At 47.3% G+C, this 27,567-nt stretch overlaps 2 protein-coding genes across 2 annotated transcripts; both read right to left on the bottom strand.

Annotated features, from left to right (window-relative positions):
• Window positions 1-449: 449 nt before the first annotated feature.
• Window positions 450-6,505, bottom strand: LOC119946212 (protein FAM98C-like). Its single transcript, XM_038767664.1, has 4 exons — window positions 6,496-6,505; window positions 6,286-6,438; window positions 4,129-4,319; window positions 450-553 (listed from the first exon to the last, which is right to left on the bottom strand). The coding sequence occupies exons 1-4, from the start codon at window positions 6,503-6,505 to the stop codon at window positions 470-472; spliced, it is 438 nt and encodes a 145-aa protein (XP_038623592.1). The 3' UTR covers window positions 450-469.
• Window positions 6,506-9,726: 3,221 nt separating this feature from the next.
• On the bottom strand, window positions 9,727-27,534 carry LOC119946211. Its single transcript, XM_038767662.1, has 10 exons — window positions 27,490-27,534; window positions 27,267-27,400; window positions 26,712-26,763; window positions 26,467-26,553; window positions 26,029-26,220; window positions 22,588-22,658; window positions 20,025-20,125; window positions 15,544-15,678; window positions 13,387-13,577; window positions 9,727-9,810 (listed from the first exon to the last, which is right to left on the bottom strand). Exons 1-10 carry the CDS (start codon window positions 27,532-27,534, stop codon window positions 9,727-9,729), a joined length of 1,092 nt encoding a protein of 363 aa, XP_038623590.1.
• Between the last annotated feature and the right edge of the window lie 33 nt (window positions 27,535-27,567).

Below are 27,567 nucleotides of genomic sequence, written 5' to 3'. Positions count from 1 at the left end.
TTATTTTGTGCAGGGCACTGGACTAAGCGCTTGGGACGTACAAGATGGCAACATATAGAGACAGTCCCTACCCAACAGTGGGCTCAAAGTCTAGAAGGGGGAGACAGAGAACAAAACCAAACATACTAACAAACTAAAATAAATGGAATAGATAGGTACAAGTAAAATAAATAAATAGAGTAATAAATATGTACAAACATATATGCATCTATACAGGTGCTGTGGGGAAGGGAAGGAGGTAAGAGGCAGGGGATGGAGAGGGGGACCGGGGGGGGAGAGGAAGGAAGGGGCTCAGTTACCTCATCTGTAAAATGGGGATTAAGACTAAGCCCCCCGTGGGACAACCTGATCACTTTTTTGTAATAATAATAATAATAATGATGGCATTTGTTAAGCGCTTACTATGTGCAAAGCACTGTTCTAAGCGCTGGGGGGGGGATACAAGGTGGTCAGGTTGTCCCCGGGGGGGTCATACCCAGCGGGCAGAGTCCAGGGAGCTGGTCAGAAGAGGAGCCAGGTGTCCAGGTGGCAGCAAGGGCAGCAGCTCTGAGATCTGGGTAAATAACAACAACGATGGTATTTGTTAAGCGCTTACTATGTGCCAGGCACTGTTGTCATCATCATCAATCGTATTTATTGAGCGCTTACTGTGTGCAGAGCACTGGACTAAGTGCTTGGGAAGTCCAAGTTGGCAACATATAGAGACAGTCCCTACCCAACAGTGGGCTCACAGTTCTCAGCGCAGGGATAGATACAAGGTCATCAGGTTGTCCCATGTGGGGCTCACAGTCTTCCTCTAGACTGTGAGCCCACTGTTGGGTAGGGACCGTCTCTAGACGTTGCCAACTTGGACTTCCCAAGAGCTTAGTACAGTGCTCTGCACACAGTAAGCGCTCAATAAATACGATTGATTGATGGATTGATTCCTCCCCATTTTCCAGATGAGGGAACTGAGGCACAGAGAACCCCATCCCCCCCCACGTTACCTCCTTCCCCTCCCCACAGCACCTCTATATATGTATATATGTTTGTACGTATTTATTACTCTATTTTATTTGTACATATTTATTCTATTTATTTTATTTTGTTAATATGTTTTGTTGTCTGTCTCCCCCTTCTAGACTGTGAGCCCACTGTTGGGTAGGGACCGTCTCTAGATGTTGCCAACTTGTACTTCCCAAGCGCTCAGTCCAGTGCTCTGCACACAGTAAGCGCTCAATAAATACGACTGAATGAATGAATGAATGAATGAATGAAAGTGACTGGCCCAAAGTCATACAGCCGACAAGTGGCAGAGCCGGGATTAGAACCCACAACCTATGACTCCCAAGCCCGGGCTCTTTCTACTGAGCCTCGCTTCTCTTGAATAATAATAATAATATCTTGAATAATAATTATAATTATAATTGGGGGAGGAGGTCTTTCCCTCCCCCAAGAGCCCAAGAGCCTCCCTCCCCCAAGAGCCTTGGCCCTTCCCAAAGTCATACAGCTGACAAGTGGCGGAGCCGGGATTAGAACCCACAACCTCTGACTCCCAAGCCCGGGCTCTTTCTACTGAGCCTTGCTTCTCTTGAATAATAATGATAATAATAATAATAATAATAATATTTTGATATTAATAATTATAATAATTATAATTATAATTGGGGGAGGAGGTCTTTCAGCCTTGCCCCTTCCCAAAGTCATACAGCCGACAAGTGGCGGAGCCGGGATTAGAACCCACAACCTCTGACTCCCAAGCCTGGGCTCTTTCTACTGAGCCTTGCTTCTCTTGAATAATAATATCTTGAATAATAATTATAATTATAATTGGGGGAGGAGGTCTTTCAACCTTGCCCCTTCCCAAAGTCATACAGCCGACAAGTGGTGGAGCCGGGATTAGAACCCACAACCTCTGACTCCCAAGCCTGGGCTCTTCCTACTGAGCCTCGTATCCCCCCTAGCGCTTAGAGAAGCAGCTTAGAGAAGCAGCGTGGCTCAGTGGAAAAGAGCAGGAGCTTTGGAGTCAGAGGTCATGGGTTCAAATCCCGCCTCCACCACTTGTCAGCTGTGTGACTTTGGGCAAGTCACTTCACTTCTCTGGGCCTCAGTTCCCTCATCTGTAAAATGGGGATGAAGACTGTGAGCCCCCCGTGGGACAACCTGATCACGCTGTAACCTCCCCAGCGCTTAGAAGAGTGCTTGGCACATAGTAAGTGCTTAATAAATCCCATTATTATTATTATTATTAATTGGCGGAGTGGGATTTGAACCCATGACCGTGCTCTATCAACTAAGCCAATATACAGCACAGTTCCATGTGTCTCAAAGTTGTACCTCCCAAGCGCCTAGTACAGTGCTCTGCACACAGTAAGCGCAGTGGAAAGGGCATGGGCTTTGGAGTCAGAGGTCAGAGGTTCAAATCCCGGCTCTGTCAATTGTCAGCTGTGTGACTTTGGGCAAGTCACTTCACTTCTCTGGGCCTCAGTTCCCTCATCTGTAAAATGGGGATGAAGACTGTGAGCCCCCGTGGGACAACCTGATCACCCTGTAACCTCCCCAGCGCTTAGAAGAGTGCTTGGCACATAGTAAGTGCTTAATAAATGCCATAATTATTATTATTATTATTAATTGGCAGAGCTGGGATTTGAACCCATGACCGTGCTCTATCAACTAAGCCAATATACAGCACAGTTCGATGTGTCTCAAAGTTGTACCTCCCAAGCGTTTAGTACACAGAAAGCGCAGTGGAAAGGGCATGGGCTTTGGAGCCAGAGGTCAGAGGTTCAAATCCCGGCTCCGCCAACTGTCAGCTGTGTCACTTCAATCAATCAATCAATCGTATTTATTGAGCGCTTACTGTGTGCAGAGCACTGTACTAAGCGCTTGGGAAGTCCAAGTTGGCAACATAGAGAGACAGTCCCTACCCAACAGCGGGCTCACAGTCTAAAAGGGGGAGACAGAGAACAAAACCAAACATACTAACAAAATAAAATAAAATAGATAGGTACAAGTAAAATAAATAAATAAATAAATAAATAGAGTAATAAATCTGTACAAACATATATACATATATACAGGTGCTGTGGGGAAGGGAAGGAGGTAAGATGGGGGGATGGAGAGGGGGACGAGGGGAGTCACTTCACTTCACTGTGCCTCAGTGACCTCATCTGTAAAATGGGGATTAAGACTGTGAGCCCCCTGTGGGACAACCTGATCACCTTGTAACCTCCCCAGCGCTTAAAACAGTGCTTGGCACATAGTAAGTGCTTAATAAATGCCATAATTATTACTATTATTATTAATTGGCGGAGCTGGGATTTGAACCCATGACCGTGCTCCATCAACTAAGCCAATATACAGCACAATTCCATGTGTCTCAAAGTTGTACCTCCCAAGCGCTTAGTACACAGTAAGCGCAGTGGAAAGGGCTTTGGCGTCAGAGGTCAGAGGTTCAAATCCCGGCTCCGCCAATTGTCAGCTGTGTCACTTCAATCAATCAATCGTATTTATTGAGCGCTTACTGTGTGCAGAGCACTGGACTAAGCACTTGGGAAGTCCAAGTTGGCAACATATAGAGACAATCCCTACCCAACAGTGGGCTCACAGTCTAGAACAGGGAGACAATCAATCAATCAATCGTATTTATTGAGCATTTACTGTGTGCAGAGCACTGTACTAAGCACTTGGGAGGTCCAAGTTGGCAACATATAGAGACAGTCCCTACCCAACAGTGGGCTCACAGTCTAAAAGGGGGAGACAGAGAACAAAACCAAACAGACCAACAAAATAAAATAAATAGAATAGATATGTACAAGTAAAATAAATAAATAAACTTCATCATCATCATCATCAATCGTATTTATTGAGCGCTTACTGTGTGCAGAGCACTGTACTAAGCGCTTGGGAAGTACAAATTGGCAACATATAGAGACAGTCCCTACCCAACAGTGGGCTCACTTCACTTCTCTGTGCCTCAGTTCCCTCATCCGGAAAATGGGGTTGAAGACTGTGAGCCCCCCAGTGGGCCAACCTGATCACCTTGTAACCTCCCCAGCGCTTAGAAGAGTGCTTGGCACATAGTAAGCGCTTAATATCATTATTATTATTATTATGATATGATCAAATGAACGAGTCCAGGCTCCTCACCTTAGCGAGCAGCTCCTGAAACAGTTGGCTGGGGGCGGTGCCAGGCTGGGGAGAGGGCATTCCTAAGGCCTCGCAGATGAGGGTCAGTTCCTCCCTGGTTTTCCAGAGCCGCTCCCCTTCCTCCTGCGACCGGACCCGGGGCGTCTTGCGACGGAGCAGTCGGGCCGCCTGGACCTCTGAGCAGAGAAAACCTGGAGGGATGGAGACGGGAAGGGACGGGAAGGGACGGGAAGAGAGGACCGCCCACCGCGCTGCCCTGGATCCGGGCATCCTCGCCACCCGGCTCCACCCCGTCCCCGGTCCTGCCAGTCCCCTAGCCCCATCCCCCCCATCTCACCTCCTTCCCTTCCCCACAGCACCTGTATATATGTATATATGTCTGTACAGATTTATTACTTAGCGCTTATTATCCAGCGCTTAGAACAGTGCTTTGCACATAATAAGCGCTTAATAAATGCCATTATTATTATTATTACTCTATTTATTTTACTTGTACATATCTATTCTATTGATTTCATTTTGTTAGTATGTCTGGTTTTGTTCTCTGTCTCCCCCTTTTAGACTGCGAGCCCACTGTTGGGTAGGGACTGTCTCTGTGTGTTGCCGACTTGGACTTCCCAAGCGCTTAGTCCAGTGCTCTGCTCACAGTAAGTGCTCAATAAATACGATTGATTGATTGATTGATTGATTTCTCCCCCTTCTAGACTGTGAGCCCACTGTTGGGTAGGGACTGTCTCTGTGTGTTGCCGACTTGGACTTCCCAAGCGCTTAGTCCAGTGCTCTGCGCACAGTAAGTGCTCAATAAATACAACTGATTGATTGATTGATTGATTTCTCCCCCTTCTAGACTGTGAGCCCACTGTTGGGTAGGGACTGTCTCTATATGTTGCCAACTTGTATTTCCCAAGCGCTTAGTACAGTGCTCTGCACAGTAAGTGCTCAATAAATACGATTGATGATGATGATGATAATGATGACTGAGCGCTTCCTGTGCGCAGAGCACTGCACTAAGCACTTGGGAAGTCCAAGTTGGCAACATACAGAGACGGTCCCTACCCAACAGTGGGCTCGCAGTCTAGAAGGGGGAGGCAGAGAAGAAAATCAATCAATCGTATTTACTGAGCGCTTCCTGTGTGCAGAGAACTGTACTGAGCGCTTGGGAAGTACAAGTTGGCAACATATAGAGACGGTCCCTACCCAACGGTGGGCTCACAGTCTAGAAGACCAAAACCAAACATATTAACAAAATAAAATAAATAGAATAGATATGTACAAGTAAAATAAATAGAGTAATAAATACGTACAAACATATATACATATATACAGCGTGGCTCAGTGGAAAGAGCCCAGGCTTGGGAGTCAGGGGTCACGGGTTCTAATCCCGGCTCCGCCACTTAGTTGCATGACTTTGGGTGAGTCACTTCACTTCTCTGTGCCTCAGTTCCCTCATCTGTAAAATGGGGATGAAGACTGTGAGCCCCTCATGGGACAACCTGATCACCCTGTATACCCCCCAGCGTTTAGAACAGTGCTTTGCACATAGTAAGCGCATAACAAACACCATCATTATTATTATTATTTGCCACTTGTCTGCTGGGTGACCTTGAGCAAGCCACTTAACTTCTCTGTGCCTCAATTCCCTCACCCGTAAAATAGAGATGAAGACTATGAGCCCCTAATGGGACAACCTGATCACCTTGTGTACCCCCCAACGCTTAGAACAGTGCTTTGCACATAGTAAGCGCATAACAAACACCATCATTATTATTATTATTCACCACTTGTCTGCTGGGTGACCTTGGGCAAGCCACTTAATTTCCCTGTGCCTCAGTTACCTCATCTGTAAAATGAGGATTAAGACCGTGAGCCCCACGTGGGACAACTTGATTATCTTATATCTACACCAGTGCTTAGAACAGTCCTTGGCACATAATAAGCACTTAACAAATACCATTATTATTATTATTACCACCCCCCTCCTTGGCTCTGCCAATGGTCCAGGCCCCACCTCCTCCCTGGCACTGCCCATCCCCCCCCCCCCCGCCCCGGCCCCGCTCCCTTCCCGCTCTTCTCATCTCCCAGGCCCCTCCCCACAGCTCTGCCCGCCCCTGGGCTCTGCCCACCCCCCAGGTCCGGCCCCCCATCGGTGCCACTCACGGAGCAGGCGCAGTCGGGTGCAGGGCTGGCGGAGGCACACGGCGGGCTCCCCGGCGGTGAGCACGGGATCGGGGCAGTGGAGCTCCCGCAGCAGCCCGCTCAGCTCCAGCAGGAAGCTCTCCTCCGTGCCGGGCTCTGGGCAGGGGCGTTGAGCTCAGCCCGGGGGGAGGGACCCCGGCCCACCCCCGACTGAGTCCTCCGGACTCCAACCGCACTCCATCCATCCATCCATCCAATCATCCATCAATGCATCCATCCAATCATCCATCATCCAATCATCCATCCATCAATCCAATCATCCATCCATACAGCCATCCAATCATCCATCCATCCATCCAATCATCCATCCATCCATCCAATCATCCATCCATCCAATCATCCATTCATCCAATCATCCATCCATCCATCCATCCAATCATCCATCCATCCATCCAATCATCCAATCATCCATCCATCAATCCAATCATCCATCCATCAATCCAATCATCCATCCATCCAATCATCCATCCATCAATCCAATCATCCATTCATCCATCCATTCAATCATCCATCCATTCATCCAGTCATCCATCCATCCAATCATCCATTCATCCAATCATCCATCCATCCATCCATCCAATCATCCATCCAATCATCCATCCAATCATCTATCATCCAATCATCCATCCATCAATCCAATCATCCATCCATCAATCCAATCATCCATCCATACATCCATCCAATCATCCATCCATCCATCAAGTCATCCATCCATCCATCCATCCATCCATCCAATCATCCATCAATCCAATCATCCATCCATCAATCCAATCATCCATCCATTCATCCAATCATCCATCCATTCATCCAATCATCCATCCATCCATCCAATCATCCAATGATCCTATTTACTAAGCGCTTACTGCGGGCCCAGCCCTGGACTAAGCGCTTGGGGGAAGACGATAGAACCGATTGGGTAGACACGTTCCCTGCCCACAACGAGCTTCACTCATTCAATCGTATTTACTTTATTTTATTTTGTTTACTGTATTTATTTATTTTATTTACTTTATTTTACTTGTGCATATTTACTACCGTATTTATTTTGTAAATGATGTGCATTTAGCTTTAATTCTATTTGTTCTGACGACTTGACACCCATCCACATGTTTTGTTTTGTTCTCTGTCCCCCCACTCCTAGACTGTGAGCCCGTTGTTGGGTAGGGACCGTCTCTATATGTTGCCAACTTGTACTTCTCAAGCGCTTAGTACAGTGCTCTGCACACAGTAAGCGCTCAATAAATATGATTGAATGAATATACTGAGCGTTTACTGAGTGCAGAGCACTGTACTAAGCGCTTGGGAGGGCCCGACTGAACCGATTTGGTGGACACGCTCCCTGCCCACAACAACCTTACGGTCTAGAGGAGAGTAACATTAATATAGATAAATGACGGGTATGGACATAAGTGGTATGGGGCTAAGGGTTGGGGAGCACTGTACTAAGCGCTTGGGAGAGTACCAAATAACCAATTTGGTAGACTTGCTCCCTGCCCGCAAGGAGTTTCATTCACTCAATAGTATTTATGAGCAGTCACTGTGTGCCGAGCACTGTACTAAACGCTTGGGAGAGTACAGCACAAAAACAGACACATTCCCTGTCCACAGTGAGTTTGCAGTCTACAGAAGCAGCTGTGGCTTAGTGGGAAGATCACGGGCTTCGGAGTCAGAGGTCATGGGTTCGAATCCCAGCTCTGCCACTTGTCATCATCTTCATCATCAATCGTATTTCTTGAGCGCTTACTATGTGCAGAGCACTGTACTAAGCGCTTGGGAAGTACAAATTGGCAACATATAGAGACAGTCCCTACCCAACAGTGGGCTCACAGTCTAAAAGGGGGAGAGATATTATTATAATTATTATTATTATAATAATGATATTTATAATAATAATAATAATGGCATTTATAATAATAATAATGGCATTTATAATAATAATGGCATTTATAATAATAATGGCATTTATAATAATAATAATGTCATTCATAATAATAATGGCATTTATAATAATAATAATAATGGCATTTAATAATAATAATAATGGCATTCATAATAATAATAATGGCCTTTATAACAACAATAATAATGATGGCATTTATAATAATAATAATGGCATTTATAATAATAATAATGGCATTTATAATAATAATAATAATGGCATTTATAATAATAACAATAATGACGGCATTTATCAAGCACCCACTATGTGCAAAGCGCCGTTCCAAGCGCTGGGGAGTCTACAAGGCGATCAGGCTGTCCCCCGGGGGGGGGCCCCCCACAATCTCAATCCCCATTTTCCAGATGTCAGCTGTGTGACTTTGGGCAAGTCACTTCACTTCTCTGGGCCTCAGTTCCCTCATCTGTAAAATGGGGACTAAGACTGGGAGCCCCATGTGGGACAACCTGATAACCTTGTATCTTCCCCAGCGCTCAGAACAGTGCTTTGCACATAGTAAGCGCTTAGCAAATACCATCATTATTATTATTATTATTATTATTATTACAGTCTGATCCGCCACTTGTCTGCTGTTTGCCCTTGGGCAAGTCCTGTCTACTTGTTTTATTCTGTTGTCCGTCTCCCCCTTCTAGACTGTGAGCCCGTTGTTGGGTAGGGACCGTCTCTATATGTTGCCGATTTGTACTTCCCAAGCGCTTAGTACAGTGCTCTGCATACAGTAAGTGCTCAATAAATACGAATGAATGAATGAACATCACTTCGGCGGGGCTTAGTGGAAAGAGCATAGGCTTGGGAGACAGAAGCTGTGGATTCTAATCCCGGCTCCGCCGCTTATCAGCTGTGTGACTTTGGGGAAGCCACTTAACTTCTCTGTGCCGCCTTCGGTTCGGCCGCCTTCCTCCCCCCCGGAGCCCAGATAAACCCCTCCAGCCTGGGGTACCACCAATCAATTAATCAATCGTACTTATTGAGCGCTTATTTTGTGCAGGGCACTGGACTAAGCGCTTGGGACGTACAAGATGGCAACATATAGAGACAGTCCCTACCCAACAGTGGGCTCAAAGTCTAGAAGGGGGAGACAGAGAACAAAACCAAACATACTAACAAACTAAAATAAATGGAATAGATAGGTACAAGTAAAATAAATAAATAGAGTAATAAATATGTACAAACATATATGCATCTATACAGGTGCTGTGGGGAAGGGAAGGAGGTAAGAGGCAGGGGATGGAGAGGGGGACCGGGGGGGGAGAGGAAGGAAGGGGCTCAGTTACCTCATCTGTAAAATGGGGATTAAGACTAAGCCCCCCGTGGGACAACCTGATCACTTTTTTGTAATAATAATAATAATAATGATGGCATTTGTTAAGCGCTTACTATGTGCAAAGCACTGTTCTAAGCGCTGGGGGGGGGATACAAGGTGGTCAGGTTGTCCCCGGGGGGGGTCATACCCAGCGGGCAGAGTCCAGGGAGCTGGTCAGAAGAGGAGCCAGGTGTCCAGGTGGCAGCAAGGGCAGCAGCTCTGAGATCTGGGTAAATAACAACAACGATGGTATTTGTTAAGCGCTTACTATGTGCCAGGCACTGTTGTCATCATCATCAATCGTATTTATTGAGCGCTTACTGTGTGCAGAGCACTGGACTAAGTGCTTGGGAAGTCCAAGTTGGCAACATATAGAGACAGTCCCTACCCAACAGTGGGCTCACAGTTCTCAGCGCAGGGATAGATACAAGGTCATCAGGTTGTCCCATGTGGGGCTCACAGTCTTCCTCTAGACTGTGAGCCCACTGTTGGGTAGGGACCGTCTCTAGACGTTGCCAACTTGGACTTCCCAAGAGCTTAGTACAGTGCTCTGCACACAGTAAGCGCTCAATAAATACGATTGATTGATGGATTGATTCCTCCCCATTTTCCAGATGAGGGAACTGAGGCACAGAGAACCCCATCCCCCCCACGTTACCTCCTTCCCCTCCCCACAGCACCTCTATATATGTATATATGTTTGTACGTATTTATTACTCTATTTTATTTGTACATATTTATTCTATTTATTTTATTTTGTTAATATGTTTTGTTGTCTGTCTCCCCCTTCTAGACTGTGAGCCCACTGTTGGGTAGGGACCGTCTCTAGATGTTGCCAACTTGTACTTCCCAAGCGCTCAGTCCAGTGCTCTGCACACAGTAAGCGCTCAATAAATACGACTGAATGAATGAATGAATGAATGAATGAAAGTGACTGGCCCAAAGTCATACAGCCGACAAGTGGCAGAGCCGGGATTAGAACCCACAACCTATGACTCCCAAGCCCGGGCTCTTTCTACTGAGCCTCGCTTCTCTTGAATAATAATAATAATATCTTGAATAATAATTATAATTATAATTGGGGGAGGAGGTCTTTCCCTCCCCCAAGAGCCCAAGAGCCTCCCTCCCCCAAGAGCCTTGGCCCTTCCCAAAGTCATACAGCTGACAAGTGGCGGAGCCGGGATTAGAACCCACAACCTCTGACTCCCAAGCCCGGGCTCTTTCTACTGAGCCTTGCTTCTCTTGAATAATAATGATAATAATAATAATAATAATAATATTTTGATATTAATAATTATAATAATTATAATTATAATTGGGGGAGGAGGTCTTTCAGCCTTGCCCCTTCCCAAAGTCATACAGCCGACAAGTGGCGGAGCCGGGATTAGAACCCACAACCTCTGACTCCCAAGCCTGGGCTCTTTCTACTGAGCCTTGCTTCTCTTGAATAATAATATCTTGAATAATAATTATAATTATAATTGGGGGAGGAGGTCTTTCAACCTTGCCCCTTCCCAAAGTCATACAGCCGACAAGTGGTGGAGCCGGGATTAGAACCCACAACCTCTGACTCCCAAGCCTGGGCTCTTCCTACTGAGCCTCGTATCCCCCCTAGCGCTTAGAGAAGCAGCTTAGAGAAGCAGCGTGGCTCAGTGGAAAAGAGCAGGAGCTTTGGAGTCAGAGGTCATGGGTTCAAATCCCGCCTCCACCACTTGTCAGCTGTGTGACTTTGGGCAAGTCACTTCACTTCTCTGGGCCTCAGTTCCCTCATCTGTAAAATGGGGATGAAGACTGTGAGCCCCCCGTGGGACAACCTGATCACGCTGTAACCTCCCCAGCGCTTAGAAGAGTGCTTGGCACATAGTAAGTGCTTAATAAATCCCATTATTATTATTATTATTAATTGGCGGAGTGGGATTTGAACCCATGACCGTGCTCTATCAACTAAGCCAATATACAGCACAGTTCCATGTGTCTCAAAGTTGTACCTCCCAAGCGCCTAGTACAGTGCTCTGCACACAGTAAGCGCAGTGGAAAGGGCATGGGCTTTGGAGTCAGAGGTCAGAGGTTCAAATCCCGGCTCTGTCAATTGTCAGCTGTGTGACTTTGGGCAAGTCACTTCACTTCTCTGGGCCTCAGTTCCCTCATCTGTAAAATGGGGATGAAGACTGTGAGCCCCCGTGGGACAACCTGATCACCCTGTAACCTCCCCAGCGCTTAGAAGAGTGCTTGGCACATAGTAAGTGCTTAATAAATGCCATAATTATTATTATTATTATTAATTGGCAGAGCTGGGATTTGAACCCATGACCGTGCTCTATCAACTAAGCCAATATACAGCACAGTTCGATGTGTCTCAAAGTTGTACCTCCCAAGCGTTTAGTACACAGAAAGCGCAGTGGAAAGGGCATGGGCTTTGGAGCCAGAGGTCAGAGGTTCAAATCCCGGCTCCGCCAACTGTCAGCTGTGTCACTTCAATCAATCAATCAATCGTATTTATTGAGCGCTTACTGTGTGCAGAGCACTGTACTAAGCGCTTGGGAAGTCCAAGTTGGCAACATAGAGAGACAGTCCCTACCCAAACAGCGGGCTCACAGTCTAAAAGGGGGAGACAGAGAACAAAACCAAACATACTAACAAAATAAAATAAAATAGATAGGTACAAGTAAAATAAATAAATAAATAAATAAATAGAGTAATAAATCTGTACAAACATATATACATATATACAGGTGCTGTGGGGAAGGGAAGGAGGTAAGATGGGGGGATGGAGAGGGGGGACGAGGGGAGTCACTTCACTTCACTGTGCCTCAGTGACCTCATCTGTAAAATGGGGATTAAGACTGTGAGCCCCCTGTGGGACAACCTGATCACCTTGTAACCTCCCCAGCGCTTAAAACAGTGCTTGGCACATAGTAAGTGCTTAATAAATGCCATAATTATTACTATTATTATTAATTGGCGGAGCTGGGATTTGAACCCATGACCGTGCTCCATCAACTAAGCCAATATACAGCACAATTCCATGTGTCTCAAAGTTGTACCTCCCAAGCGCTTAGTACACAGTAAGCGCAGTGGAAAGGGCTTTGGCGTCAGAGGTCAGAGGTTCAAATCCCGGCTCCGCCAATTGTCAGCTGTGTCACTTCAATCAATCAATCGTATTTATTGAGCGCTTACTGTGTGCAGAGCACTGGACTAAGCACTTGGGAAGTCCAAGTTGGCAACATATAGAGACAATCCCTACCCAACAGTGGGCTCACAGTCTAGAACAGGGAGACAATCAATCAATCAATCGTATTTATTGAGCATTTACTGTGTGCAGAGCACTGTACTAAGCACTTGGGAGGTCCAAGTTGGCAACATATAGAGACAGTCCCTACCCAACAGTGGGCTCACAGTCTAAAAGGGGGAGACAGAGAACAAAACCAAACAGACCAACAAAATAAAATAAATAGAATAGATATGTACAAGTAAAATAAATAAATAAACTTCATCATCATCATCATCAATCGTATTTATTGAGCGCTTACTGTGTGCAGAGCACTGTACTAAGCGCTTGGGAAGTACAAATTGGCAACATATAGAGACAGTCCCTACCCAACAGTGGGCTCACTTCACTTCTCTGTGCCTCAGTTCCCTCATCCGGAAAATGGGGTTGAAGACTGTGAGCCCCCCAGTGGGCCAACCTGATCACCTTGTAACCTCCCCAGCGCTTAGAAGAGTGCTTGGCACATAGTAAGCGCTTAATATCATTATTATTATTATTATGATATGATCAAATGAACGAGTCCAGGCTCCTCACCTTAGCGAGCAGCTCCTGAAACAGTTGGCTGGGGGCGGTGCCAGGCTGGGGAGAGGGCATTCCTAAGGCCTCGCAGATGAGGGTCAGTTCCTCCCTGGTTTTCCAGAGCCGCTCCCCTTCCTCCTGCGACCGGACCCGGGGCGTCTTGCGACGGAGCAGTCGGGCCGCCTGGACCTCTGAGCAGAGAAAACCTGGAGGGATGGAGACGGGAAGGGACGGGAAGGGACGGGAAGAGAGGACCGCCCACCGCGCTGCCCTGGATCCGGGCATCCTCGCCACCCGGCTCCACCCCGTCCCCGGTCCTGCCAGTCCCCTAGCCCCATCCCCCCCCATCTCACCTCCTTCCCTTCCCCACAGCACCTGTATATATGTATATATGTCTGTACAGATTTATTACTTAGCGCTTATTATCCAGCGCTTAGAACAGTGCTTTGCACATAATAAGCGCTTAATAAATGCCATTATTATTATTATTACTCTATTTATTTTACTTGTACATATCTATTCTATTGATTTCATTTTGTTAGTATGTCTGGTTTTGTTCTCTGTCTCCCCCTTTTAGACTGCGAGCCCACTGTTGGGTAGGGACTGTCTCTGTGTGTTGCCGACTTGGACTTCCCAAGCGCTTAGTCCAGTGCTCTGCTCACAGTAAGTGCTCAATAAATACGATTGATTGATTGATTGATTGATTTCTCCCCCTTCTAGACTGTGAGCCCACTGTTGGGTAGGGACTGTCTCTGTGTGTTGCCGACTTGGACTTCCCAAGCGCTTAGTCCAGTGCTCTGCGCACAGTAAGTGCTCAATAAATACAACTGATTGATTGATTGATTGATTTCTCCCCCTTCTAGACTGTGAGCCCACTGTTGGGTAGGGACTGTCTCTATATGTTGCCAACTTGTATTTCCCAAGCGCTTAGTACAGTGCTCTGCACAGTAAGTGCTCAATAAATACGATTGATGATGATGATGATAATGATGACTGAGCGCTTCCTGTGCGCAGAGCACTGCACTAAGCACTTGGGAAGTCCAAGTTGGCAACATACAGAGACGGTCCCTACCCAACAGTGGGCTCGCAGTCTAGAAGGGGGAGGCAGAGAAGAAAATCAATCAATCGTATTTACTGAGCGCTTCCTGTGTGCAGAGAACTGTACTGAGCGCTTGGGAAGTACAAGTTGGCAACATATAGAGACGGTCCCTACCCAACGGTGGGCTCACAGTCTAGAAGACCAAAACCAAACATATTAACAAAATAAAATAAATAGAATAGATATGTACAAGTAAAATAAATAGAGTAATAAATACGTACAAACATATATACATATATACAGCGTGGCTCAGTGGAAAGAGCCCAGGCTTGGGAGTCAGGGGTCACGGGTTCTAATCCCGGCTCCGCCACTTAGTTGCATGACTTTGGGTGAGTCACTTCACTTCTCTGTGCCTCAGTTCCCTCATCTGTAAAATGGGGATGAAGACTGTGAGCCCCTCATGGGACAACCTGATCACCCTGTATACCCCCCAGCGTTTAGAACAGTGCTTTGCACATAGTAAGCGCATAACAAACACCATCATTATTATTATTATTTGCCACTTGTCTGCTGGGTGACCTTGAGCAAGCCACTTAACTTCTCTGTGCCTCAATTCCCTCACCCGTAAAATAGAGATGAAGACTATGAGCCCCTAATGGGACAACCTGATCACCTTGTGTACCCCCCAACGCTTAGAACAGTGCTTTGCACATAGTAAGCGCATAACAAACACCATCATTATTATTATTATTCACCACTTGTCTGCTGGGTGACCTTGGGCAAGCCACTTAATTTCCCTGTGCCTCAGTTACCTCATCTGTAAAATGAGGATTAAGACCGTGAGCCCCACGTGGGACAACTTGATTATCTTATATCTACACCAGTGCTTAGAACAGTCCTTGGCACATAATAAGCACTTAACAAATACCATTATTATTATTATTACCACCCCCTCCTTGGCTCTGCCAATGGTCCAGGCCCCACCTCCTCCCTGGCACTGCCCATCCCCACCCCCCCAGCCCCGGCCCCGCTCCCTTCCCGCTCTTCTCATCTCCCAGGCCCCTCCCCACAGCTCTGCCCGCCCCTGGGCTCTGCCCACCCCCCAGGTCCGGCCCCCCATCGGTGCCACTCACGGAGCAGGCGCAGTCGGGTGCAGGGCTGGCGGAGGCACACGGCGGGCTCCCCGGCGGTGAGCACGGGATCGGGGCAGTGGAGCTCCCGCAGCAGCCCGCTCAGCTCCAGCAGGAAGCTCTCCTCCGTGCCGGGCTCTGGGCAGGGGCGTTGAGCTCAGCCCGGGGGGAGGGACCCCGGCCCACCCCCGACTGAGTCCTCCGGACTCCAACCGCACTCCATCCATCCATCCATCCAATCATCCATCAATGCATCCATCCAATCATCCATCATCCAATCATCCATCCATCAATCCAATCATCCATCCATACAGCCATCCAATCATCCATCCATTCATCCAATCATCCATCCATCCATCCAATCATCCATCCATCCAATCATCCATTCATCCATCCATCCAATCATCCATCCATCCATCCAATCATCTATCATCCATCCATCAATCCAATCATCCATCCATCAATCCAATCATCCATCCATCCAATCATCCATCCATCAATCCAATCATCCATTCATCCATCCATTCAATCATCCATCCATTCATCCAGTCATCCATCCATCCAATCATCCATTCATCCAATCATCCATCCATCCATCCATCCAATCATCCATCCAATCATCCATCCAATCATCTATCATCCAATCATCCATCCATCAATCCAATCATCCATCCATCAATCCAATCATCCATCCATACATCCATCCAATCATCCATCCATTCATCCAATCATCCATCCATCCATCAAGTCATCCATCCATCCATCCAACCATCCATCCATCCATCCATCCAATCATCCATCAATCCAATCATCCATCCATCAATCCAATCATCCATCCATTCATCCAATCATCCATCCATTCATCCAATCATCCATCCATCCATCCAATCATCCAATGATCCTATTTACTAAGCGCTTACTGCGGGCCCAGCCCTGGACTAAGCGCTTGGGGGAAGACGATAGAACCGATTGGGTAGACACGTTCCCTGCCCACAACGAGCTTCACTCATTCAATCGTATTTACTTTATTTTATTTTGTTTACTGTATTTATTTATTTTATTTACTTTATTTTACTTGTGCATATTTACTACCGTATTTATTTTGTAAATGATGTGCATTTAGCTTTAATTCTATTTGTTCTGACGACTTGACACCCATCCACATGTTTTGTTTTGTTCTCTGTCCCCCCACTCCTAGACTGTGAGCCCGTTGTTGGGTAGGGACCGTCTCTATATGTTGCCAACTTGTACTTCTCAAGCGCTTAGTACAGTGCTCTGCACACAGTAAGCGCTCAATAAATATGATTGAATGAATATACTGAGCGTTTACTGAGTGCAGAGCACTGTACTAAGCGCTTGGGAGGGCCCGACTGAACCGATTTGGTGGACACGCTCCCTGCCCACAACAACCTTACGGTCTAGAGGAGAGTAACATTAATATAGATAAATGACGGGTATGGACATAAGTGGTATGGGGCTAAGGGTTGGGAGCACTGTACTAAGCGCTTGGGAGAGTACCAAATAACCAATTTGGTAGACTTGCTCCCTGCCCGCAAGGAGTTTCATTCACTCAATAGTATTTATGAGCAGTCACTGTGTGCCGAGCACTGTACTAAACGCTTGGGAGAGTACAGCACAAAAACAGACACATTCCCTGTCCACAGTGAGTTTGCAGTCTACAGAAGCAGCTGTGGCTTAGTGGGAAGATCACGGGCTTCGGAGTCAGAGGTCATGGGTTCGAATCCCAGCTCTGCCACTTGTCATCATCTTCATCATCAATCGTATTTCTTGAGCGCTTACTATGTGCAGAGCACTGTACTAAGCGCTTGGGAAGTACAAATTGGCAACATATAGAGACAGTCCCTACCCAACAGTGGGCTCACAGTCTAAAAGGGGGAGAGATATTATTATAATTATTATTATTATAATAATGATATTTATAATAATAATAATAATGGCATTTATAATAATAATAATGGCATTTATAATAATAATGGCATTTATAATAATAATGGCATTTATAATAATAATAATGTCATTCATAATAATAATGGCATTTATAATAATAATAATAATGGCATTTAATAATAATAATAATGGCATTCATAATAATAATAATGGCCTTTATAACAACAATAATAATGATGGCATTTATAATAATAATAATGGCATTTATAATAATAATAATGGCATTTATAATAATAATAATAATGGCATTTATAATAATAACAATAATGACGGCATTTATCAAGCACCCACTATGTGCAAAGCGCCGTTCCAAGCGCTGGGGAGTCTACAAGGCGATCAGGCTGTCCCCCGGGGGGGGCCCCCCACAATCTCAATCCCCATTTTCCAGATGTCAGCTGTGTGACTTTGGGCAAGTCACTTCACTTCTCTGGGCCTCAGTTCCCTCATCTGTAAAATGGGGACTAAGACTGGGAGCCCCATGTGGGACAACCTGATAACCTTGTATCTTCCCCAGCGCTCAGAACAGTGCTTTGCACATAGTAAGCGCTTAGCAAATACCATCATTATTATTATTATTATTATTATTATTACAGTCTGATCCGCCACTTGTCTGCTGTTTGCCCTTGGGCAAGTCCTGTCTACTTGTTTTATTCTGTTGTCCGTCTCCCCCTTCTAGACTGTGAGCCCGTTGTTGGGTAGGGACCGTCTCTATATGTTGCCGATTTGTACTTCCCAAGCGCTTAGTACAGTGCTCTGCATACAGTAAGTGCTCAATAAATACGAATGAATGAATGAACATCACTTCGGCGGGGCTTAGTGGAAAGAGCATAGGCTTGGGAGACAGAAGCTGTGGATTCTAATCCCGGCTCCGCCGCTTATCAGCTGTGTGACTTTGGGGAAGCCACTTAACTTCTCTGTGCCTCAGTTACCTCATCTGTAAAATGGGGATGAAGACTGGGAGCCACATATGGGACAACCTGATGACCGTGAATCTACCTCAGCGCTTAGAACAGTGCTGGGCACATAGTATGCGCTTAAATGCCATCATCATCATTATTCTTTTCTGTGCCTCAGTTTCCTCATCTGTAAAATGGGGATTGAGAGTGTGAGCCCCATAGAGAAGCAGCGTGGCTCAGTGGAAAGAGCCCGGGCTTTGGAGTCAGAGGTCAGGGGTTCGAATCCGGACTCTGCCTATTGTCAGCTGTGTGACTTTGGGCGAGTCACTTAACTTCTCTGTGCCTCAGTTCCCTCATCTGTAAAATGGGAATGAAGACTGTGAGCCGCATATGGGACAAACTGATCACCCTGTAACCTCCTCCGCGCTTAGAACAGTGCTTGGCACATAGTAAGCGCTTAACAAATGCCATTATTATTATTATTATTATTATTATTATTATTATTATTATTATATGGGACAGGGACTGGGTCCAACCCAATTACCTTGCATGCACCCCAGCACTTAGTACAGTGGCTGGCACATAGTAAGCGCTTAACAAATAGAGAAGCAACATGGCTTAGTGGAAAGAGCCCAGGTTTGGGAGTCAGGGGACACGTGTTCTAATCCCAGCTCTGCCACTTTTCAGCTGTGTGACTTTGGACAAGCCACTCAACTTCTCTGTGCCTCAGCTGCCTCATCTGTAAAATGGGGATTAAGACTATGAGCCCCACATGGGACAACCTGACTACTTTGTATCTACCCCAGTGCTTACGACAGTGTTTGGCACGTAGTAAGCGCTTAACAAATAGCCGGCGCTTAGAACACCAGGGACCGTCTCTATAGAGAAGCAGCGTGGCTCAGTGGAAAGAGCCCGGGCTTTGGAGTCACAGGTTATGGGTTCGAATCCCAACTCCGCCACACGTCTGCTGTGTGACCTGGGGCAAGTCACTTCACTTCTCTGAGCCTCAGTTCCCTCATCTGGAAAATGGGGATGAAAACTGTGAGCCCCCCGCGGGACAACCTGATCACTTTGTAGCGCTTAGAACAGTGCTTTGCACATAGTAAGCACTTAACAAATAATAATAATAACAATAATGATGGCATTTATTAAGCGCTTACTATGTGCAAATGCCAACATTATTTTTATTATATGTTGCCAACTTGTACTTCCCAAGTACAGTGCTCTGCACACAGTAAGCGCTCAATACGACTGAATGAATGAACACTGCTTTGCATCATCATCATCAATCGTATTTATTGAGCGCTTACTATGTGCAGAGCACTGTACTAAGCGCTTGGGAAGTACAAACTGGCAGCATATAGAGACAGTCCCTACCCAACAGTGGGCTCACAGTCTAAAAGGGGAGACAGACAGACAGACTTTGCACATAGTAAGCACTTAGCAAATCATCATCATCATCAATCGTATTTATTGAGCGCTTACTATGTGCAGAGCACTGTACTAAGCGCTTGGGAAGTACAAATTAGCAAATGCCATAATTATTATTATTATTAATAATTATAAATAGGATTGAGTGAATGAATGAATACAGAGGGTGAAGGCCTGTCTGCCGCTCACCGTGTCCAGGGCTGAGAAGGGCCGCCTCCTCCAGAGCCCTCCGGGCTGCCAGCTCCTCCACCAGCCGCGCGCACAGCGTCCTGAAGGAGAGGCCGGAGAGCCTGCGGAGCGGGGCAGGGGCAGGGGCTCGGTGAGGGGAAGGGGTCTGCGGCCCCCTCCCGCCCTCCCCGGGACCCCCTCGCCCTACAGAAGCAGCGGGGCTCAGTGGAAAGAGCCCGGGCTTGGGTTCGAATCCCCGCTCTGCCAATTGTCAGCTGGGTGACTTTGGGCAAGTCACTTCACTTCTCTGGGCCTCAGTTACCTCATCTGTCAAATGGGGATGAAGACTGTGAGCCCCCTGTGGGACAAACCGATTGCCTTGCAACCTCCCCAGCGCTTAGAACAGGGCTTTGCACAGAGTAAGCGCTTAATAAATTCCATTATTATTATTATTATAATCCCGACTCCGCCACTTGTCAGCTGGGTGACCTTGGGCCAGTCCCTTCTCTGGGCCTCAGTTCCCTCATCTGGAAAATGGGGGTGAAGACTGTGAGCCCCTGTGGGACAACCTGATCACCTTGTATCTCCCCCCCCCCGCAGCGTTTAGAACAGTGCTTTGCACATAGTAAGCCCTTAATAAATACTACTATTATTATTATTATTCACTTCTCTGGGCCTCAGTGACCTCAACTGGAAAATGGGGATTAAGACTGTGAGCCCCACGTGGGACAACCTGATCACCTTGTATCCCCCCCCCCCCCCAGTGCTTAGAACAGTGCCTTGCACATAGTAAGCCCTTAACAAATACTACTACTATTATTATTATTACTTCACTTCTCTGGGCCTCAGTGACCTCAACTGGAAAATGGGGATTAAGACTGTGAGCCCCACGTGGGACAACCTGATCACCTTGTATCCCCCTCCAGCACTTAGAACAGTACTTTGCACATAGTAAGCGCTTAACAAATGTCATTATTATTATTATTATTATTATTAAAAATGGGGATTAGGACTGTGAGCCCCACGTGGGACAACCTGATCACCTTGTATCCCCCTCCAGCGCTTAGAACAGTGCTTTGCACAGAGTAAACGCTTAACAAATACTGCTATTCTTATTATCATTACTTCACTTCTCTGGGCCTCTGTGACCTCACCTGGAAAATGGGGATTAAGACTGTGAGCCCCACGTGGGACAACCTGATCACCTTGTATCCCCCTCCAGCGCTTAGAACAGTACTTTGCACATAGTAAGCGCTTAACAAATGTCATTATTATTATTATTATTATTAAAAATGGGGATTAGGACTGTGAGCCCCACGTGGGACAACCTGATCACCTTGTATCCCCCTCCAGCGCTTAGAACAGTACTTGGCACGTAGTAAGCGCTTAACAAATGCCATTATTATTATTAAAAATGGGGATTAGGACTGTGAGCCCCACGTAGGACAGCCTGATCACCTTGTATCCCCCTCCAGCGCTTAGAACAGTGCTTTGCACACAGTAAACGCTTAACAAATACTACTATTTTTTTACTTCACTTCCCTGGGCCTCAGTGACCTCATGCGGAAAATGGAAATTAGGACTGTGAGCCCCACGTGGGACAACCTGATCACCTTGTATCCCCCTCCAGCGCTTAGAACAGTGCTTTGCACATAGTAAACGTTTAACAAGTGCTACTGTTCTTACTATCATTACTTCACTTCTCTGGGCCTCTGTGACCTCACCTGTAAAATGGGGATTAAGACTGTGAGCCCCACGTGGGACAACCTGATCACCTTGTATCCCCCTCCAGCGCTTAGAACAGTACTTTGCACACAGTAAACGCTTAACAAATACTACTATGCTTATTATCATTACTTCACTTCTCTGGGCCTCAGTGACCTCTTCTGGAAAATGGGGATTAAGACTGTGAGCCCCACGTGGGGCAACCTGATCACCTTGTATCCCCCTCCAGCGCTTAGAACAGTGCTTCACACATAGTAAACGCTTAACAAATACTACTATTCTTATTACTTCACTTCTATGGGCCTCAGTGACCTCATCTGTAAAATGGGGATTAAGACTGTGAGCCCCACGTGGGACAACCTGATCATCTTGTATCCCCCTCAGCGTTTATTATTATTATCTGGAAAATGGAGATTAAGACTGTAAACCCCACGTGGGACAACCTGATCACCTTGTATCCCCCTCCAGCGCCTAGAACAGTGCTTCGCACATAGTAAGCGCTTAACAAATACTACTATTATTATTATTATTATTACTTCACTTCTCTGGGCCTCAGTGACCTCATCTGGAAAATGGGGATTAAGACTGTGAGCCCCACGTGGGACAACCTGATCACCCTGTATCCCCCTCCAGCGCTTAGAACAGTGCTTCGCACATAGTAAGCGCTTAACAAATACTACTATTATTATTATTATTATTACTTCACTTCTCTGGGCCTCAGTGACCTCATCTGGAAACTGGAGATTAAGACTGTCAGCCCCACGTGGGACAACCTGATCACCAACGCTTAGAACAGTGCTTCGCACATAGTAAGCAATTAACCAATACCATTATTATTAATTATTATTATTATTATTACCCCAAGGCCCTTAGTTGTGCCGCCACCTCCGCCTCCTCCTCGTCCGCCATCACCGCCGGCGCGAGCGCCCTCTGCCGCCCACGGCGGGAACGGGAGCGGCGCTCCCTTCCCGCCTCGTCCTCCCAGGAAGCGCTTCTGATTGGACGGGGCGGCAACAGTGCGAGGCTTGGATTGGCTCGCGGGGGTCGCGGCCCGAACGGGCGCTCGCGATTGGCCCGGAGGAGGAGGAGGGCGGGAATCGGAGCCGCCGCCGGGGAGACGGGGGGACGTTGCCATAGCAACCGGGGAGCGCGTTGGAGGATGCGGATGCTGCCCAACCCTCGGCCGCGGAGCCAATCAATCAATCAATATCAATCAATCGTATTTATTGAGCGCTTACTGTGTGCAGAGCACTGTTCTAAGCGCTTGGGAAGTCCAAGTTGGCAACATCTAGAGACGGTCCCTACCCAGCAGTGGGCTCACAGTCTAGAAGGGGGAAACAGAGAACAAAACCAAACATATTAACAAAATAAAATAAGTAGAATAAATATGTTGGGTAGGGACCGTCTCTATATGTTGCCAACTTGAACTTCCCAAGCGCTTAGTACAGTGCTCTGCACACAGTAAGCGCTCAATAAATATGACTGAATGAAGGAATGATGGTGGGGGGGAGGGAGGAGAGCGAGGGTCGAAGACATCTAGGAAGGGATGGGGGATGGAGAGAAGGATTCATTCATTCATTCATTCATTCATTCAATCATATTTATTGAGCGCTTACTGCGTGCCGAGCACTGGACTAAACGCTTGGGAAGCCCAAGTCGGCAACATATAGAGACGGTCCCTACCCAACAACGGGCTCACAGTATTAATAATAATAATGGCATTTTTTTAAGTGCTTACTATGTTGCAAAGAAGTGTTCTAAGCGCTGGGTATTTGTTAAGCACTTCCTATGTGCCAAACACTGTTGTAAGCACTGGGGTAGATACAAAGTAATCAGGTTGTCCCACATGGGGCTCACAGTTTCATCCTCATTTTACAGATGAGGGAACTGAGAAGTGAAGTGACGTGCCCAAATCACACAGCTGACAAGCGGCGGAGCTGGGATTAGAACCCACGACCTCTGACTTCCAAGGCCGGGCTCTTTCCACTGAGCCACGCTGCTTCTCAAGGGCTTACTCTGTGATGCCCCCAGCATCCACCAACTGTCCGCTGTGTGACTTTGGGCCAGTCACTTCACTTCTCTGGGCCTCAGTTCCCTCATCTGGAAAATGGGGATGAAGACTGGGAGGCCCCATGGGCCCACCTGATCACCTTGTAACCTCCCCAGTGCTTAGAACAGTGCTTGGCATATAGTAAGCTCTTAATAAATGCCATTATTATTATTATTATTTAGTAAGCGCTTATTATGTGCCAAGCACTGTTCTAAGCGCTGGGGAGGTTACAAGGTGATCAGGCACATAGTAAGCTCTTAATAAATGCCATTATTATTATTATTATTATTATTATTATTATTATTAATTAAGCACTTACTATGTGCCAAGCACTGTTCTAAGTGCTGGGGAGGTTACAAGGTGATCAGGCACATAGTAAGCTCTTAATAAATGCCATTATTACCATTATTATTATTATTATTAAGCGCTTACTATGTGCCAAGCACTGTTCTAAGTGCTGGGGAGGTTACAAGGTGATCAGGCACATAGTAAGCTCTTAATAAATGCCATTATTATGATTATTTTTATTATTATTAATTAAGCACTTACTATGTACCAAGCACTGTTCTAAGCGCTGGGGAGGTTACAAGGTGATCAGGCACATAGTAAGCGCTTAATAAATGCCATTATGATGATTATTTTTATTATTATTAATTAAGCACTTACTATGTACCAAGCACTGTTCTAAGCGCTGGGGAGGTTACAAGGTGATCAGGCACATAGTAAGCGCTTAATAAATGCCATTATGACGATGATGATTATTATTATTATTAATTAAGTGCTTACTATGTTCCAAGCACTGTTCTAAGCACTGGGGAGGTTACAAGGTGATCAGGCACATAGTAAGCGCTTAATAAATGCCATTATGATGATGATGATGATTATTATTATTATTAAGTGCTTACTATGTTCCAAGCACTGTTCTAAGCACTGGGGAGGTTACAAGGTGATCAGGCACATAGTACGCTCTTAGTGCTCAATAAATACGATTGAATGAATGAATGAATGAATAAATGCAATTATTATTATTATTATTATTATTATTATTATTATTATTTATTAAGCACTTACTATGTGCCAAGCACTGTTCTAAGCACTGGGGAGGTTACAAGGTGATCAGGTGGGCCCATGGGGGGCTCACAGTCTTCATCCCCATTTGACAGATGAGGTCACTGTGGCCCAGAGAAGCAGCGTGGCTCAGTGGAAAGAGCACGGGCTGTGAAGTCTGAGGTCATGGGTTCAAATTCCGGCTCCACCAATTGTCATCTGTGTGACTTTGGGCAAGTCACTTAACTTCTCTGTGCCTCAGTTCCCTCAACTGTAATATGGGGATTAAGACTGTGTGCCCCCCAGGGGCAACCTGATCACTTTGTAAAACCTCCCCAGCGCTTAGAACAGTGCTTTGTACATAGTAAGCGCTTAATAAATGCCATCATTATTATTACTGTTACATATCTTTAAATTCTATATTATAAATTGTTTATTTAGACTAATGTCTGTCTCCCGCTCTAGACTGGAAAGCTCATTGCGGCAGGTGACGTGTCTGCCAACTGTGTCGTACTGTTCTCTTCCAAGCAGTCGGCACAGTGCTCTGCACATAGTAAGCGCTTAGCAAATACCATCATTATTATTATCGTTACATATCTTTAAATTCTATATTTTAAATTGTTTATTTAGACTAATGTCTGTCTCCCGCTGTAGACTGGAAAGCTCATTGCGGCAGGTGACGTGTCTGCCAACTGTGTTGTACTGTTCTCTTCCAAGCAGTCGGCACAGTGCTCTGCACATAGTAAGCGCTTAGCAAATACCATCATTATTATTATCGTTACATATCTTTAAACTCTATATTTTAAATTGTTTATTTAGACTAATGTCTGTCTCCCGCTGTAGACTGGAAAGCTCATTGCGGACAGGTGACGTGTCTGCCAACTGTGTCGTACTGTTCTCTTCCAAGCACTCGGCACAGTGCTCTGCACATAGTAAGCACTCAATAAATACCATTGATTAAATGAGATTAATAATAACAGTAATAATAATGGCATTTGTTAAGCGCTTACTATGTGCAAAGCACTGTTCTAAGCGCTGGATTAGATTAGATTAGACAAGTTCCTGCACCGATCCTCGATGCGGAGGAGGAGGAGGGTGCAGAGGGGATCTTGGGGATGGTGGGAGGGGAAGAGAACGGCTTCGTTCTGGGGATCTTCGGGGAGTCAGAGGGAGGATGGTTAGACTCACACCGGGCCTCCTCACCTCCTCCTCTGGGGTGGTCTGGTGGGAGTTGGGGGGTTGGGGCGGAGCAAAGAAGCCACAGACTCTGCCACTGAGTAACAACAGACACTTTAAGGCCCACACCTCGCTCACTTCTGGCCCACCCCGGCCCCCCAGGGCCCGCTCGCTCTCCCACTCGACCACACAGAAGTTACAATATTGAATACAAACCGGCTCAAATACGAAAACAGGAAAAGAAAATTCGATTTGAGGGGAGAGGGGGGGACTCGCCAGGCCCTTCCGGCTGCCTGGAGGCGCCCCGTTCTCTCCCCCGTCCCCCACGGCGCAGAAGGGGTCTCCGCGCCCCATGGGACGGTGCGAGGCTAGGCCTGCTCCGGGAGACCCTGGGGTTACTAAACGTGGCTGGGGGAGCGGGGCTGGGCCTATCCTCCTCTCCTTGCTCCCCTTTCTCCCCATTACCCTGTTCTGGGACGCGATGTCCCGCTCCCCTTCTTTCCGGGGAGAGGACAACCTGGGAGAGGGCAGGTCCCGCGCCCCCCAACCAACCTGGTGTGCCAGGGGTTCATGGATAAACGGTGGGTGTCCGGCAGGGAAATGGAGGGTTGGGCGTGGGAGGGTCTCGACCGCTCTCCCCCAGCTCTGGGGGTGTGGGGAGGGCACCCCGAGACCCTCGGCCTCTCCCCCGACTGAGGATCCCAAAGCACCTTGGGCTCCCCCGCCCCCTCCGTCGCCACTGCGAGGTAGGTACGTTGAGTTCTGAGACACAGAAAGGGGAACAGGACCCAGGCGTCCCCAGCTCCCCCATCCCCGCATTCACCTCCAGACCTCCACAGACCCCAGGAGATCTTCGCCCTCGGCCCGGGGGTCTCCCCCTAACACTGATTAAAGCCAGGGAGGGGGCGGGAGGGGTGCGGTGGGCCGGTTGGGGCGGGGGGGGGGGGGGTCCCTGGCTGCCTCCCCAACAGGAGGGGACCCACCCAGCTTGTGGGGGTGAAATGCACTAAAAGGCACTAAATCAATCAATCATCAATCAATGGAATCAATGAATCTGTCACACAATAAATAATCAATAATTTAAATTAAATAAAGCCCGGCCCTCCCCGCCCCGGGGCCAGATGGACCCGAGGGGCCGTCCGCGCTGACCTTGCCTGGCACCCCTGGCACCGGCCGGATGGGCCGAGGCCGTTGGCGGGGCGGAGGAGAGATGGCGGGGGAGGTCAAAGGCCACACTCACACACAGACACACACACACACGCAACCCTGTTGTGCCCCGCTCTCCTTGGCTTCCGCCGATGCCCGCTCCCACTTCCTCCCCTGAGGGCACGGTGCCCGGCTTCGGGCGGAGCGGGGGATGGAGAGGGCCACCGGGGATGGGGGGTGGGCGAGGAAAGGCCTAACGAAAAACGGAGAGGTTGGCATGGAGTGCGCAAGCCGAAAGCTTGAGAATCGGGGCGGGGGGCTGGAAGGGAAAGGCCCCCCCACCTGCCCCAGTCCCTTCCCCCCCGACAGAGGCGGTGGGCAGGCCATCAGGAGTCCGGGCGAGGGTCCTCGGGGCGCCCG

Source organism: Tachyglossus aculeatus, chromosome 26, assembly GCF_015852505.1.
Source record: "Tachyglossus aculeatus isolate mTacAcu1 chromosome 26, mTacAcu1.pri, whole genome shotgun sequence".
Lineage (NCBI taxonomy): Eukaryota > Metazoa > Chordata > Mammalia > Monotremata > Tachyglossidae > Tachyglossus > Tachyglossus aculeatus.
This window is presented reverse-complemented; position numbering and strand designations above follow the sequence as displayed.

What these genes read in the sequence shown, in the direction of transcription:
- LOC119946212 (XM_038767664.1), bottom strand. An exon ending in CACCCGACTGCGCCTGCTCC is followed by an intron (nt 4,320 to 6,285) that starts GTGAGTGGCACC and finishes CCATCCCTCCAG; the next exon opens with GTTTTCTCTGCTCAGAGGTC. An exon ending in TTCAGGAGCTGCTCGCTAAG is followed by an intron (nt 554 to 4,128) that starts GTGAGGAGCCTG and finishes TTATTTACCCAG; the next exon opens with ATCTCAGAGCTGCTGCCCTT.
- LOC119946211 (XM_038767662.1), bottom strand. Translation starts at nt 27,534, where the DNA reads ATGGCCTGCCCACCGCCTCTGTCGGGGGGGAAGGGACTGGGGCAG. An exon ending in GGAGAGCGGGGCACAACAGG is followed by an intron (nt 26,764 to 27,266) that starts GTTGCGTGTGTG and finishes TCTGTGTCTCAG; the next exon opens with AACTCAACGTACCTACCTCG. An exon ending in AGACCACCCCAGAGGAGGAG is followed by an intron (nt 22,659 to 26,028) that starts GTGAGGAGGCCC and finishes CGTGGGCGGCAG; the next exon opens with AGGGCGCTCGCGCCGGCGGT.